This window comes from Tarenaya hassleriana, unplaced genomic scaffold (genome assembly GCF_000463585.1).
Source record: "Tarenaya hassleriana unplaced genomic scaffold, ASM46358v1 Cleome13, whole genome shotgun sequence".
Lineage (NCBI taxonomy): Eukaryota > Viridiplantae > Streptophyta > Magnoliopsida > Brassicales > Cleomaceae > Tarenaya > Tarenaya hassleriana.
Window position 1 is genome coordinate 76,908 of NW_010963495.1, and position 11,962 is coordinate 88,869.

Consider the following 11,962-nt stretch of genomic DNA (forward strand, 5'->3'; position numbering starts at 1 on the left):
CGACCACCGGAAACGAGGAACAGGATTGGTAGATCTAGGGCTTGGTATTTGGATGGAGATGGAGTTCGTTAACAGGAAGGAGGATGGCAATTCAAATGACGATGATGAAAGATCTGTGAATCATGAGAGTGAAGCTTACACGTGTGGAATCCGGTTCGAATCACAATCTTAACCGGACCGGTCGATCCCTTCGGTCCGGGGTCTTTAATTATGACGAAAAGTCAACAAATATAGTTGACGCCTTTAACTTGAGGATGACACCTCATATTTGATTCGAATATTAGATAATTTAATTAAAAAATCATAACTAAATCTGATTTAGAGTATATTCAATCAACTTAAACACGATGAAATATTATTTGATTCAATTCGTTTTTGCATATAACAGCTAAAATATCCAAACTTTATAATATTAAAACAGTATATCAAACGTTTTATACAAAATTTTAATAGCATATACATATGATTTGATGGAATTTTAAAAGTTCTAATTAAATTTGAAAAATATGTAGAATAAAAATAAAAATATACGTGAATTTACATCTAAGATTTACTAAAATGACTAACTGAACTGGATAACCCTTCCAAAGTGTAAGAAGAAAACAAAAATAAGAACACTCGTTCTGTTTGAATGATTTTAAATAATAAATTAAATGGATAAAACAAAAAACATGTAACCCTAAGTTTTGTACGGTAGATTCATTAAAACCTTTTTTTTTATAAATAAACCCCATAACTTGTGCACATTTATAATTTTTTGATAGATTTAAGCTAGACTAAATGGCTAAAACCAAATTTTTTTTTTGATATTTCTATTGGATTGAACACTAGGATATAGGGTGTTGATAAATCCCTAATTCTAATAATCCACAAAATAATATTTTAAAACTAAATTACATAATTAATAAATAATCATATATTATAAAAAATAATTTCATATCCTATAGAAGGAAAATTTAGATATCAAATGGTTAAATGTTATTTTTAATTGGTAGTTTTTGGATTTTGATTTATGGGTTTTAAAGTAAATAATCAATGTGTTGAAATATTTTAGCATTTTTGTCTTGTAAAATCATAATTTTTCATAATAAAAAAAAAAAGGAAACTATAAAATTTATTCCTTCCTTTTGCTTTCTCCTATCGGACTCTGCAATATTAGCTGAACTCCGCCGCACCAAACTTACGAATCTCATAAGAATTACGTCTCCAATGGAAAGTGTAATCCAGAAACTGAAGAGCCTGGACGCATACCCTAAGATCAACGATGACTTCTACAGTCGTTCTCTCGCCGGCGGCGTCATCACTGTTTTCTCCGGTCTCGTCATCTTCCTCCTCTTCTTCTCTGAATTCCGTACGCCTCTCTCTCCCCCCAAAAGCTTGCTCTGTTGTTTTGTATCTCTGGGTTTCGATTGTATAGTTTGTCTCGATTGTGCACTTTCTTCGTCTCGTTGGCTGTAGCCTGTAGTTGAGATTTTGCCATACCGGGTTTTGATTGCTTTTGCTTATTGTTTCCGGATGATGAAGAAGATGAGCAGTGAAGTTCTGATATGAAGTATGTGGAAACGGTGCTACCTTATGTAATTTAGATGTTGCTTGGTTTGAATACCGGAAGAATCTTGATTCTTGATGTTTGTATGCTTGGGAATTCGACATTGTAGCTGCTATGGTGAAGCATGGAATGGAAAAAGGAGTAGAAAACAGTCTCTATCGAGATATTAAGGCCCATTAATCCAATTTTCTGTTCTTGTTTGATTTTGGTAAGGGCGTTCACACACGTAGGCGACGTGGTCTTGCTCACAAATCGAGATCGATGAATTGTTAGGATGCTTACCTTGGGAATGTTTTCTTGGTGTTTCTAGTTTGAAAATGTTCTTTTTTTTGTGTGCTTTATCCTCACCACTTTGCATTGATATATAAATCATACACCCTTGACCATACGTTAGTGGCATGAGACTCTTAATTAGACAGTGAAAGTATTATAGAATCTTGGAAGTGTGGTGATTTGTGCTATGCTTGAATTTGATGCTCTCTATTGTTAAATTTAACATCTATCCGCTGAAGCTTGCTCGTCGTCCTTTCCCCCTCTGAGCATTTATAATGTTAGTTATCAGGTGTCTGAGTTGGTTTTCTTTATGCTATCCTTTTTTTTGTATGTATATGCTTTTGGCAGGATTATACCTACACACAGTTACTGAGACAAACCTTTTAGTGGACACCTCAAGAGGCGAGAAATTAAGAATCCATGTGAGTTGCTGCTGATAGACATCCAGGTTGAAAATATTCATGCGGTCATTATCTTCCATCTAATTCTTTAAAAAAAAGTTGAATCAGAGGGTTTCTTTTTCGTTTTCACAATGATTCATGGATTTGTATTCATGGAGCTCTATTTTTAGATAAAGGACTAATAAATTTCTGCGTGGAAGTAGATTAACAAGAGCAGAGAGTTACTTAATATTCTTTGAAACTAATCTAATATACTATTTTTTTCTCATATTGTGGATTTTGTATATTTGCAGTTTGATGTCACTTTTCACGAAATCCCATGTACGCTGCTTAGTGTTGACACCATGGATATTAGTGGGGAGCAACATATTGATATTGTATGTGATTCCTAACGTTGTTTCCCTTTAGAGTCAACGATTTGGGTTCTAGTGTTGATTTTTCGTCTTAATTGCAGAGACATGACATAACAAAGAAAAGAATTAATTCCCATGGTGATATAGTAGAAGTTAGGCAAGATGGCATTGGAGCCCCAAAAGTAAGTAAATCCTTTGGCTAACCTATTTTTCCTTTGTTAAATATTGTCGGATCGATTTCCTTTTTCAAGTTTTCTCTTTGAAATGTTCTTGTTAGAGTCCCACATCGGAAATATGTGGGAACAATTGAGTCAATATAATACCATGGGCACTCTCCCCCAATAAGCTAGCTTTTGTGGTGGAGTTAGGACCTAAACCTTATTAATTGGTATCAGAGCCTAACTCTCTACTTTCCGGTGGGCCTTTGACGGGCCGTTCTCCTGCGGACATGCGGGCGACTCGGTGGTTGTGGGACGGTCGGGAGAGGAACGGTCGGGAGAGGAATGGTCAGGAGAGGAACGGTCGGGGATGGACCGAGAAGCCGCCAGTGACCGAGAAGCCGCCATCGACCGAGAAGCCGCCAACGACCAGATTTGCCCCGGCGCCGTGGACGTCGTTGTCTAAAGGGGGCGGTATTGTTAGAGTCCCACATCGGAAATATGTGGGAACAATTGAGTCAATATAATACCATGGGCACCCTCCCCCAATAAGCTAGCTTTTGTGGTGGAGTTAGGACCTAAACCTTATTAGTTCTCCACACGGTTTTGGATGGTCTACTTATTACGAACTTTATAACATTCAGAGCCTGCTTTAATTTATGCACCCCTCTTTCTTTTTCCAGAAATATCATTCTTCATTCACCATTCGATCCAGTTTATTGTTATTCATCACTCTTTATTACCATGCCAACCGAATATGAGATTGCTTGTATGCCCTATGGTTCCTCTTCTCCAGTAAAAGTTAGCTTTTCAGTATAAGATTCACTTGTGAGCTTGTGAGGATTTGCATGAGCCTTGTATAGACATGGTTTTTTAGCAATTAGTATTACAACCAAACTCCATGTAGAGGTCCATATTTCAGAAAGGATGACCTGAACTGAACAAGCTAGTTGTGAGAACGAATCACCTAGATATTTTTGTTGGTAGAGTGGTGTCGTATTGTGATCCCACATTGACCAAGTATAGGATCGGTGATTGCCACTAGTCTATTGGTACCCTTTCCTTACAAGCTAGCTTTGATTCCATGGACTTGTGAGGGTTTTAGTGAGCCTACTTTGAGAGGGTTTCTTATTGTGACGCTTTTGGCCCGAATGTTCCATTACTAATGTCTTCTTTTTATAATTTGGTTCTGTGCAGATTGAAAGACCTTTACAGAGGCATGGTGGTAGGCTGGACCATAACGAAACATATTGTGGTTCATGTTTTGGTGCAGAAGAGGTATACTTTGATGTCTGATTCTTATCTTCGTATTTTTTTGGGAGTTGAAAATTGAAATGGGATTGGAAGCGGAAATTAGAAGTGGCGAGGTTGTTGAAATTTTTTCAGGTTCAACCCACTGATACTGGGACAATCTTTTTTATAGCTTATGTCTTTCCTCTTATTTCATTGCTAAGATTAGATGGATATGAAATTTCTTCCAACTTGTTTTATGACATCCACTGTATAAAGTATGCCTGAAGCGAATTAGACTCATGTTATGTTCTTTGTGAACTGCAAGCGAGATAAGATGAAAAAGCTTATTTGGCCTTATATCATGAGGCCATTTTTAACTTTATCCATAGGTTTCACCTCTTTTCTGTAAAATCTTCTTGTTGTGTCTAGTGAATGCTTTCTCCTTTTGAAATCTTGTTCGATTTTCTTGTCAATCTTCTAGTTTATTATGGTGTCTTAGTTAGTTCTTGTGATGCTCCTAGTTGCTTTTGATGATGTCCCGTGGATTGATTGGATTTAGATTCTTATCCTCTTAAAAGTTAAACTTCTAGATAGATTTGATTTTGATCTGAAAGGCCTTCTGTATTGGTTCCCATTTGTTTTAGTCTTTTAGATCTACTCTCAAATTGGGATCTCCAATTTTGACATTTCTTGGATCATGAATGATGTACTTGTTATTTGTTTCTCAATGATCTTGGCACAGTCGGATGATCACTGCTGTAACTCATGTGAGGAGGTTCGTGAAGCATACAGGAAAAAAGGATGGGGATTAACTAATGTTGACTTAATTGACCAGGTAAGAACATCGGCTTTTTATCTTGGCACTCTTTGTGTGCTAATTATATTGTCTAAATCTTTGTTTTTTTTTCATACGACACATGCCATATGTACTTAATCTTTCTGGGTTGCTGGAATTTGTTTTGTTTACCCGAAGAATTGCTCTGGCAATCTCTTTGATGAATTGTTTTTGCAAGAGTCAACAAAAGTGTTAAATCAGTTTTGACTTATTACAAGGAGGTTTTGGTTGGTTACACTATTATCACCCAGACCACCTTTGAATAATGCTAGTCTTGTGGAAAGATTTTCTACCAATAAGTCGCGAGGGATGTCGGATGCTTTTGTTTCTTGCATCTTTCATTGTTATTAAAGCTTTGGATATTAGCGAAAATCTCTTTTTGTTTACCTCATTGACATCACAAGGATAAGCTTTGATGGCATGATGATGTTTTGTCTACCATTTTGAAATACAAGTCAAGTTTACTGATAGGACGTGGGTTGGTTGTGTGCAAAGAACACTTGCACATTTAGATTGTCTTCTGAACACTCACATTGGGCCAGATACCTTGAGATTGTTTTCTGAAGCATAGAATCTGGCTCTATATTGGCTCTTATTTGATTTTCTTAAACCTTTCAGTGCAAAAGAGAAGGCTTCGTCCAGAAGGTAAAGGATGAAGAAGGAGAAGGTTGTAATATACATGGATCTTTGGAGGTCAACAAAGTTGCAGGAAATTTTCATTTTGCAGCTGGGAAAAGCTTGCGCCATTCAGATATGTTTTTGAGTGATTTACTAGCTATCCAGAACGAGGTCTTTAATGTAAGAAAGATCTTCATTTTCCATTCTGTTGGGCTTATCTAATTTCTTGAACTCGGTTTTAGTATTTTAGTTTTGCATAATACAAGCTCCTCCTTTAATGCTTTACTATGCAGATAAGTCATCGCATCAATAAATTATCCTTTGGTGACTATTTTCCTGGAGTTATCAACCCTCTTGATGGGTATGTTTTTTGCTTTCCATGCATCTGCTTCACCGCATATTAAGTGCCATTGCCTGTGCTTTTCATATATGATCTTGTTTGATTTGTAATTCTATTGTGAAACTAAGCTACCGGACAACCTTACCATTGTGAAGATAATTATTTTAAATGTTACTCCAGCTTTTAAATTGTTATCATGTCTATTATTGCTCTAACATTTGTTTCCCCACACTAGTGTGCAATGGATGCATCAAACCTCAAATGGTATGTATCAATATTTTATCAAGGTTAGTACACAAAGGGAGCATACTCGTTATGGCCATTTCCCCTTTCACATTTTGTAGATTTCTTTGGACATGAGAGGGTTTCTAGTTTATACCTTAACTCCGTTATTCATCCGTTGTGTACCTTATAATAAGTCGATTTCCAATTTGACTTCTTTTACTCAGCTATTCAAAAGTCCAAATAGGAGGCTAGTAAAAATGAGCTCATATATCGCCTATTGAATCTTTTTTTTTTCTGATTCTGCAAGTCTTTCTGGATTAGTTGGACTTCTTAAAAAACTGTTTTTCCTTCAAGAATTTCATCGTATCTGATTTGACAATCTATTTTTACAGGTCGTACCTACAGTATACACAGATATTAGAGGCCGAACCATCAATTCCAATCAGGTACTTTAAGCTGGTTTGGTAGAGATCACTTGTTGAGCTTGATGCATCGCTCACTGCTTTATTATGCATGTTGTTGCTTATTGTTAATGGAATGAAATCTGCCCATGTATAGTACTCGGTCACGGAGCATTTCAGGGATGCAGACTTGGCTCATCCAAATTCTATATCTGGAGTTTTCTTCTTCTTCGATCTTTCTCCGATTAAGGTGAGCACATTTATTCATCCAGGAATAATTTCCAAGTCTGATGTCTAAAATGAAAGCAATTGTTCGCTGGGGAAATCCTTCAGCTCTATTCTAATGGAAGCAAAATTGTCCCCAACTTCAAGATGCATATTTGAATAAAATTGTTATTGTTCTGAGTCGGAAATCTCTTTCATGATCTGATGCTGAAAAGGGTCGGTTAGACGTAAGGTTTCTAGTAAAATAAAGTTCATGTTTCACTCTTTATTGGTGTCAAGCATCGAACTTGAGCATCGTCAGTTGAGTAGCAGCTTCTGATGTATGATTTTACAATTTGCAGGTTATTTTCAAAGAGGAGCACACTCCATTCCTACATTTTATGACACACATATGTGCAATAATTGGAGGTACAATGCATTCAGTTCATCCTTTGTCCGTATCCCGACTTCCGAGTTACTTAAATTACATTCCGTATATAAGTTTCCACATTACATGCAACTGGTTGATGACACTTCCACGTTTCAATCTCATATTGCATCCATCCGATCCCGTAACTTGTGCATTCAAGAGATGCCCAAGTGATGTTCAAACCAGTCCGCTTTGATATCTCATTCTCTTTTCCTTCTTGTTTCCTATCTACCAGTTGTATATATCATCATTCCTCTAGTTTAATGTATCTATTAAAATGACAAAATGGAACAAAAGGACACTCTTTATGCTGTTTGTTCACTAACAGTAACTGATCCTGTTAAAAATCTTTGATGGTAACCAGGTATCTTCACGGTGGCTGGTATAGTTGACTCGTTTCTGTATCACGGCCAACGAGTTATCAAGAAGAAGGCCGAGATTGGAAAGTTCCGGTGAAATGTTTTTACGTCTATTACACATTTTGTGGCATATTGGCTAATCCATAAGCCTTAGCTGCAATGGTTAGGACCGGTCTTCCGCTCTGCTTTCCTCTATTCCTACGGCCTTGCCTTGTGGACTGTTTCCTGTAGGTGGTGGTGTATAATGAGATGTGGGTGCCAAAATAGGACTGGTTAGAGTTGTGTTTTTGTGATGTTACATTTGGAACATGTTTTAACAAATGCACTGTTCTTGAGTTTTTCGGACAACTCATCCATAGAACATGTTCTAAGCAAAGTGAGGGGCAAGCACAGTGAATGAGAGAATTGTAAGAAACCTTACATTTGGAACATGTTTGAACAGATGCATTGAAAATGTGTACGGAATATATGTTCCCACGGGTGCCACAGTGACCAAACCCGACGAAGAGCATGATCTTTTTTCTTCCCCACATCTCGAAAAACCAAAATAAAAATAAAAAGCTCAGCGATCCATCCGCCCACAGATCTCGAAACTACAGAAACCCGGCTAGTTACACTTGCAACCAACTGGAACAGGCAATCCGGTTGAAGCGATCGATACATCAGAAAGCTTTAACTTGATGGCCACAAACTCAGGCCTCTGTCTCTCCTCGCTCGTCAACCAACTCGATAAGCATCTATCAATCAAGTCGTTACCAAAGTTCAAGACCGAGTTTCCTTTGAGGATCCTTTCCCTGTCAAATCTTACAATGTTCGAGAGGTTTGAATCCGAGGGATGATCGGCGAAATTCTCAAGGACCGCCTTGATCGCATCACACCATACCGGACGAGCCACTTTCAAGAAATCGAGAAGCGCAAGCACAGGAAGGTTTACACTCCCGAGTTCTGACTCATTACGTCCGCCTCTTCCATGAAAGTCCGATCCCCCGAGCTTCAGGAGGTCGTATGTATCCGCTAGGTCACTGAATACTGTTCAACAACATGGAAAGATAAGAACCGGTTCAGAGAGAGAGAGAGAGAGAGAGAGAGAGAAATAGAGAGAGAGAGACCGTCTTGCTTTCCGTCGCTCCTATAAACCTCAATCCCTTGAAGGCCGGCATCCTTCAGTCTCCTAATGACGGCGGCATGATTCTTCAATGCCCACGGATGAGCAAGCACAGAAATTCCACCTGTCTTGCGTATAATTTCCACCGCTTCCTCGGCCATAGGCTCACTCCCACTAAAATACAATCAACGGACAACAAATTTCAATCTGAAACTCGATCCCGAGGTTCATAAACACAATCAAGAAATTTCGGAGCAGGGCCTTACGTGGAATAAGCAGGTCCACCATCGTACAAATATCTGGTGAAAGCTTGTTTGAGATTCTCCACATACCCTCCTTCGAAGAGGGCTCGGGCCACATGCAACCTACCTGGAGCAACGTCCTTTCCCGCAATCTTTGCGACATTCTCCCACTTAAGAGGTATCTTCAGTTTATTCAGTTTCAGGACCATTTCTCTTGCTCGGTTGAAACGTCCATCCCTTATCTTAGCCAGGAATTCGTCCATTTCATTGTACATTGATGGACCGCAACTGCCATAATACGCGAGTATATGCACTGGCTCCTCATATCCAGAGTCTCTGAATGTTGTATCATGAAAGATGAAGATTCATCAGGTGAATTCAGAAAATCTAAAGAAGAATCTGTACATTCACTTATCGAAAGAAGTTTCTAAATGTGGTAGATGGATTGAAGCTCATGGAGTTGATTTTAAGCTACATACTGCAACCCAGCAAGCGAGAATCACTTGAATCATCATGATATTATCGAATCGAAACCATACCTTGACCGGAACATTGTACTGATCTCGACACCGGGAATAATTTTGATGCCAAATCTGCATCCAGTCTCCACTGCTTCAGGAATACCGGCCATCGTATCATGATCGGTAAGAGCAAGAACTTTCACCTGTACTGAATACAATGAAAAGCAATAAAAACCTTGATACAAGACCGATATACACGCCAATGACTCACTAGACAATTTATCCATCCACCTTGGAGTAAATATCAAATGCACAATGCGAATCTACAAACTTAAGGTCATTGTTACCTATCAAAGATCTCATGAATGACTTAGAGAACTTTACGAATATTTTGTGGGAAATTGTGAGATTGTGATGCATAGTTTTCTCTAATCGAGAAAAAACCCATCAGAAACAATATCCATCACAGATCTCATGAATGAGGAAATTCGGGTTCATTTCAGAACAGATTCTCATCCTCTCACAATCCCACTAAGCCAAAAAAACTCAAACTCAACTCATCCAACAGTAAGCTCGTTAATACAAAACAGTTCAACCTCTAATCTTAATGGCTAATATCCATCACATATCCCACAGATTACTTAATTTGCAATGCTGATCTAACTCGAACTACCAAAGGAAATGGTGAGCAAGATAGATGACTGATGAATCGTCATTGTTATGCACAACTTCCTCATGAGCCAAATTAATCAGAAATACAAGCTAAAGTTAGATCTGCTCTAGCTCCATAAACCGACAAACTACTCCTAATTCATTACCAAACATAAATTCACATCCTTCCACAAACTTCAGAGAAACCCGATTCCGATCTTGTTCCATTCCATCTCGTCAAACCAACAATCCAATCCCGTTAGATTCCAGAACAGAAAAAGTTCGAAACTTTCACGAACATATTGAACCAGAAAAATCCCGGACTCACCCCATTCATATGAGCTCTCTCCAAGAGCTTCGAAGGCGACAAGAACCCATCACTGAAATTGGAGTGGGAATGAAGCTCGAAGACCAATTTGTTGTCGCCAGTGATCGTCACGGCGAAGCCATCGAGCGAAGAAGCCGAAGAGGAGGAAGGACGAGGAGAAGAAGAAGAATAAGAAGAATCTAAGAATACCCAATTGCTTACAGACATGAAAGCCGAAGCTTGCTCGACCGTCATCTTCCTCTTCCCACCTCCGCGTTTGGTCTTCTTCTTCTTCTTGTTCCGTTTCTTCTTGTCGTCGGCCATGGCGGGTTCCGCAAAGGTTAACCCGAGAAAAGGGTTTTAGTTGAGCATCAAGCCGGAGCCTTTGCGGGCTCTTTATACCCTAACGGATCAACTCCGGGCACCACCTCTTGGCTGGATTTTAATCTTACACATTGTAGATTTGAGGATTGAGGTTTCTTTTATTTAAATTATTATATTTACATTAAAATTAACTTTATACAATTATATTGATAAATAATTTAATTTTAAAATTATTAACTTTGTTTTAAACATCAATTAAAAATTACATTTTATTTTTTATTTGATTTTGTAAATGTAATAGTTTTAAAAAAATTGATAAGTACAATAGTTTAGAATTCTTATGATGATTTAAAATGTATAATTTTTTTTTCTATACAAGTATAACTGATTAATATGTTTAATAAATAATAATATAACTCTTTTATGTTATAGTAGAATTTTCTATGGTGATTTTAAGGTAAGATATTAATTTTTAGCAATTAAATATACTATTTAATATATATGGCTGCCGTGGTAAAACAAAATGGATCCAACCATTCGCACGCACTATATAAATTTTATATACCAAAAATTTGTTAAAAGATAGAAAGAAAAAAAAACAACATTTATGAATAAAAAATTAAAAATTTGGAAATTAAGGGGAAAAAAACCGCGCTTGAATCGGGGGATTGTTCTCACGAAGATATCTTTCCTTGGAATTAAAGCAACGGCTTTGGCTCTCTGCCTAACTTCTGGCGTTTCTTCTTCTTCTTCTTCACCTTCCATTTTCCGTTTGTTTTTCCCAGGAAAATTTTCAGAGAATCAAAATCAAGAAGCCTGCGAAACATTCGCCATTTCTTTTTCTCTTGCACACAATCCACGAAAATGTGGGTCTTTTACATGATCTCGTTGCCTCTGACGCTGGGGATGGTGCTCTTAACCCTAAGGTATTTCGCTGGGCCTGATGTGCCGAGATACGTCCTCTTCACCGTCGGATACGCTTGGTTCTGTTCTCTCTCCATCATTATCCTCGTCCCTGCAGATATCTGGACGGTGAGATTCGGTGTTCGATCTCCAGTTCCGTAGATTTTTGCCATACCCGGAGCTTGGTGGTGCCGATAGATGGAAATTTCGTTTTGTTTCGAATTTCACGCTTGGTCATGAAACCCTTTTCTTCTCCTTAGATTTTGGCTAGGTTTTAGCGAAATTGGCGACGAATGTTGAAATTTAATTTAGTATTTTTGCGATGGGTAGCAGCAGAAATGTATCCAAAGAAGATGTTTAGAACAAGTGCTTATGCAGAAACGAAAATTGCACATGTTGATAATATTACAAATTTTCTAGCTTTCTCCCCACCTTAAATTATTGTTTATCTTTTCTGATTACAGACTGTAGTTGGTCATTCCAGTGGCGGGGGTTTGTTCTTTTTTAGCTGGTCGTATTGGAGTACCTTCCTGCTTACATGGTTAGTGAATTCGTTTCCTTTATGCTTGTATAATGCCTTGTTCTCTTCC

The 11,962-nt window shown here is 37.9% G+C and overlaps 3 protein-coding genes across 4 annotated transcripts in view; 2 read left to right on the top strand and 1 right to left on the bottom strand.

Moving 5' to 3' along the window:
* Window positions 1-1,133: 1,133 nt before the first annotated feature.
* LOC104807166 (endoplasmic reticulum-Golgi intermediate compartment protein 3-like) lies at window positions 1,134-7,717 on the top strand. The gene is made up of 13 exons (XM_010532321.2): window positions 1,134-1,351; window positions 2,171-2,244; window positions 2,517-2,600; window positions 2,678-2,758; window positions 3,932-4,012; window positions 4,710-4,802; window positions 5,421-5,600; window positions 5,714-5,781; window positions 5,996-6,047; window positions 6,378-6,431; window positions 6,544-6,636; window positions 6,953-7,019; window positions 7,385-7,717. Exons 1-13 carry the CDS (start codon window positions 1,210-1,212, stop codon window positions 7,474-7,476), a joined length of 1,161 nt encoding a protein of 386 aa, XP_010530623.1. The 5' UTR covers window positions 1,134-1,209; the 3' UTR covers window positions 7,477-7,717.
* A 59-nt stretch (window positions 7,718-7,776) lies between these two features.
* LOC104807167 (5'-3' exoribonuclease) lies at window positions 7,777-10,585 on the bottom strand. Its single transcript, XM_010532322.1, has 5 exons — window positions 10,167-10,585; window positions 9,266-9,390; window positions 8,751-9,062; window positions 8,489-8,658; window positions 7,777-8,408 (listed from the first exon to the last, which is right to left on the bottom strand). The coding sequence occupies exons 1-5, from the start codon at window positions 10,467-10,469 to the stop codon at window positions 7,987-7,989; spliced, it is 1,332 nt and encodes a 443-aa protein (XP_010530624.1). The 5' UTR covers window positions 10,470-10,585; the 3' UTR covers window positions 7,777-7,986.
* Window positions 10,586-11,193: 608 nt separating this feature from the next.
* LOC104807168 (LMBR1 domain-containing protein 2 homolog A-like) overlaps window positions 11,194-11,962 on the top strand; it is a 5,885-nt gene continuing 5,116 nt past the window's right edge. For both annotated transcript variants that reach the window (XM_010532323.1, XM_010532324.1), the window contains exons 1-2: window positions 11,194-11,501; window positions 11,837-11,913. In XM_010532323.1, coding sequence (XP_010530625.1) covers window positions 11,334-11,501; window positions 11,837-11,913 — 245 coding nt within the window. In that variant the 5' untranslated portion in view covers window positions 11,194-11,333. The remainder of the gene's footprint in view (window positions 11,502-11,836; window positions 11,914-11,962) is intronic.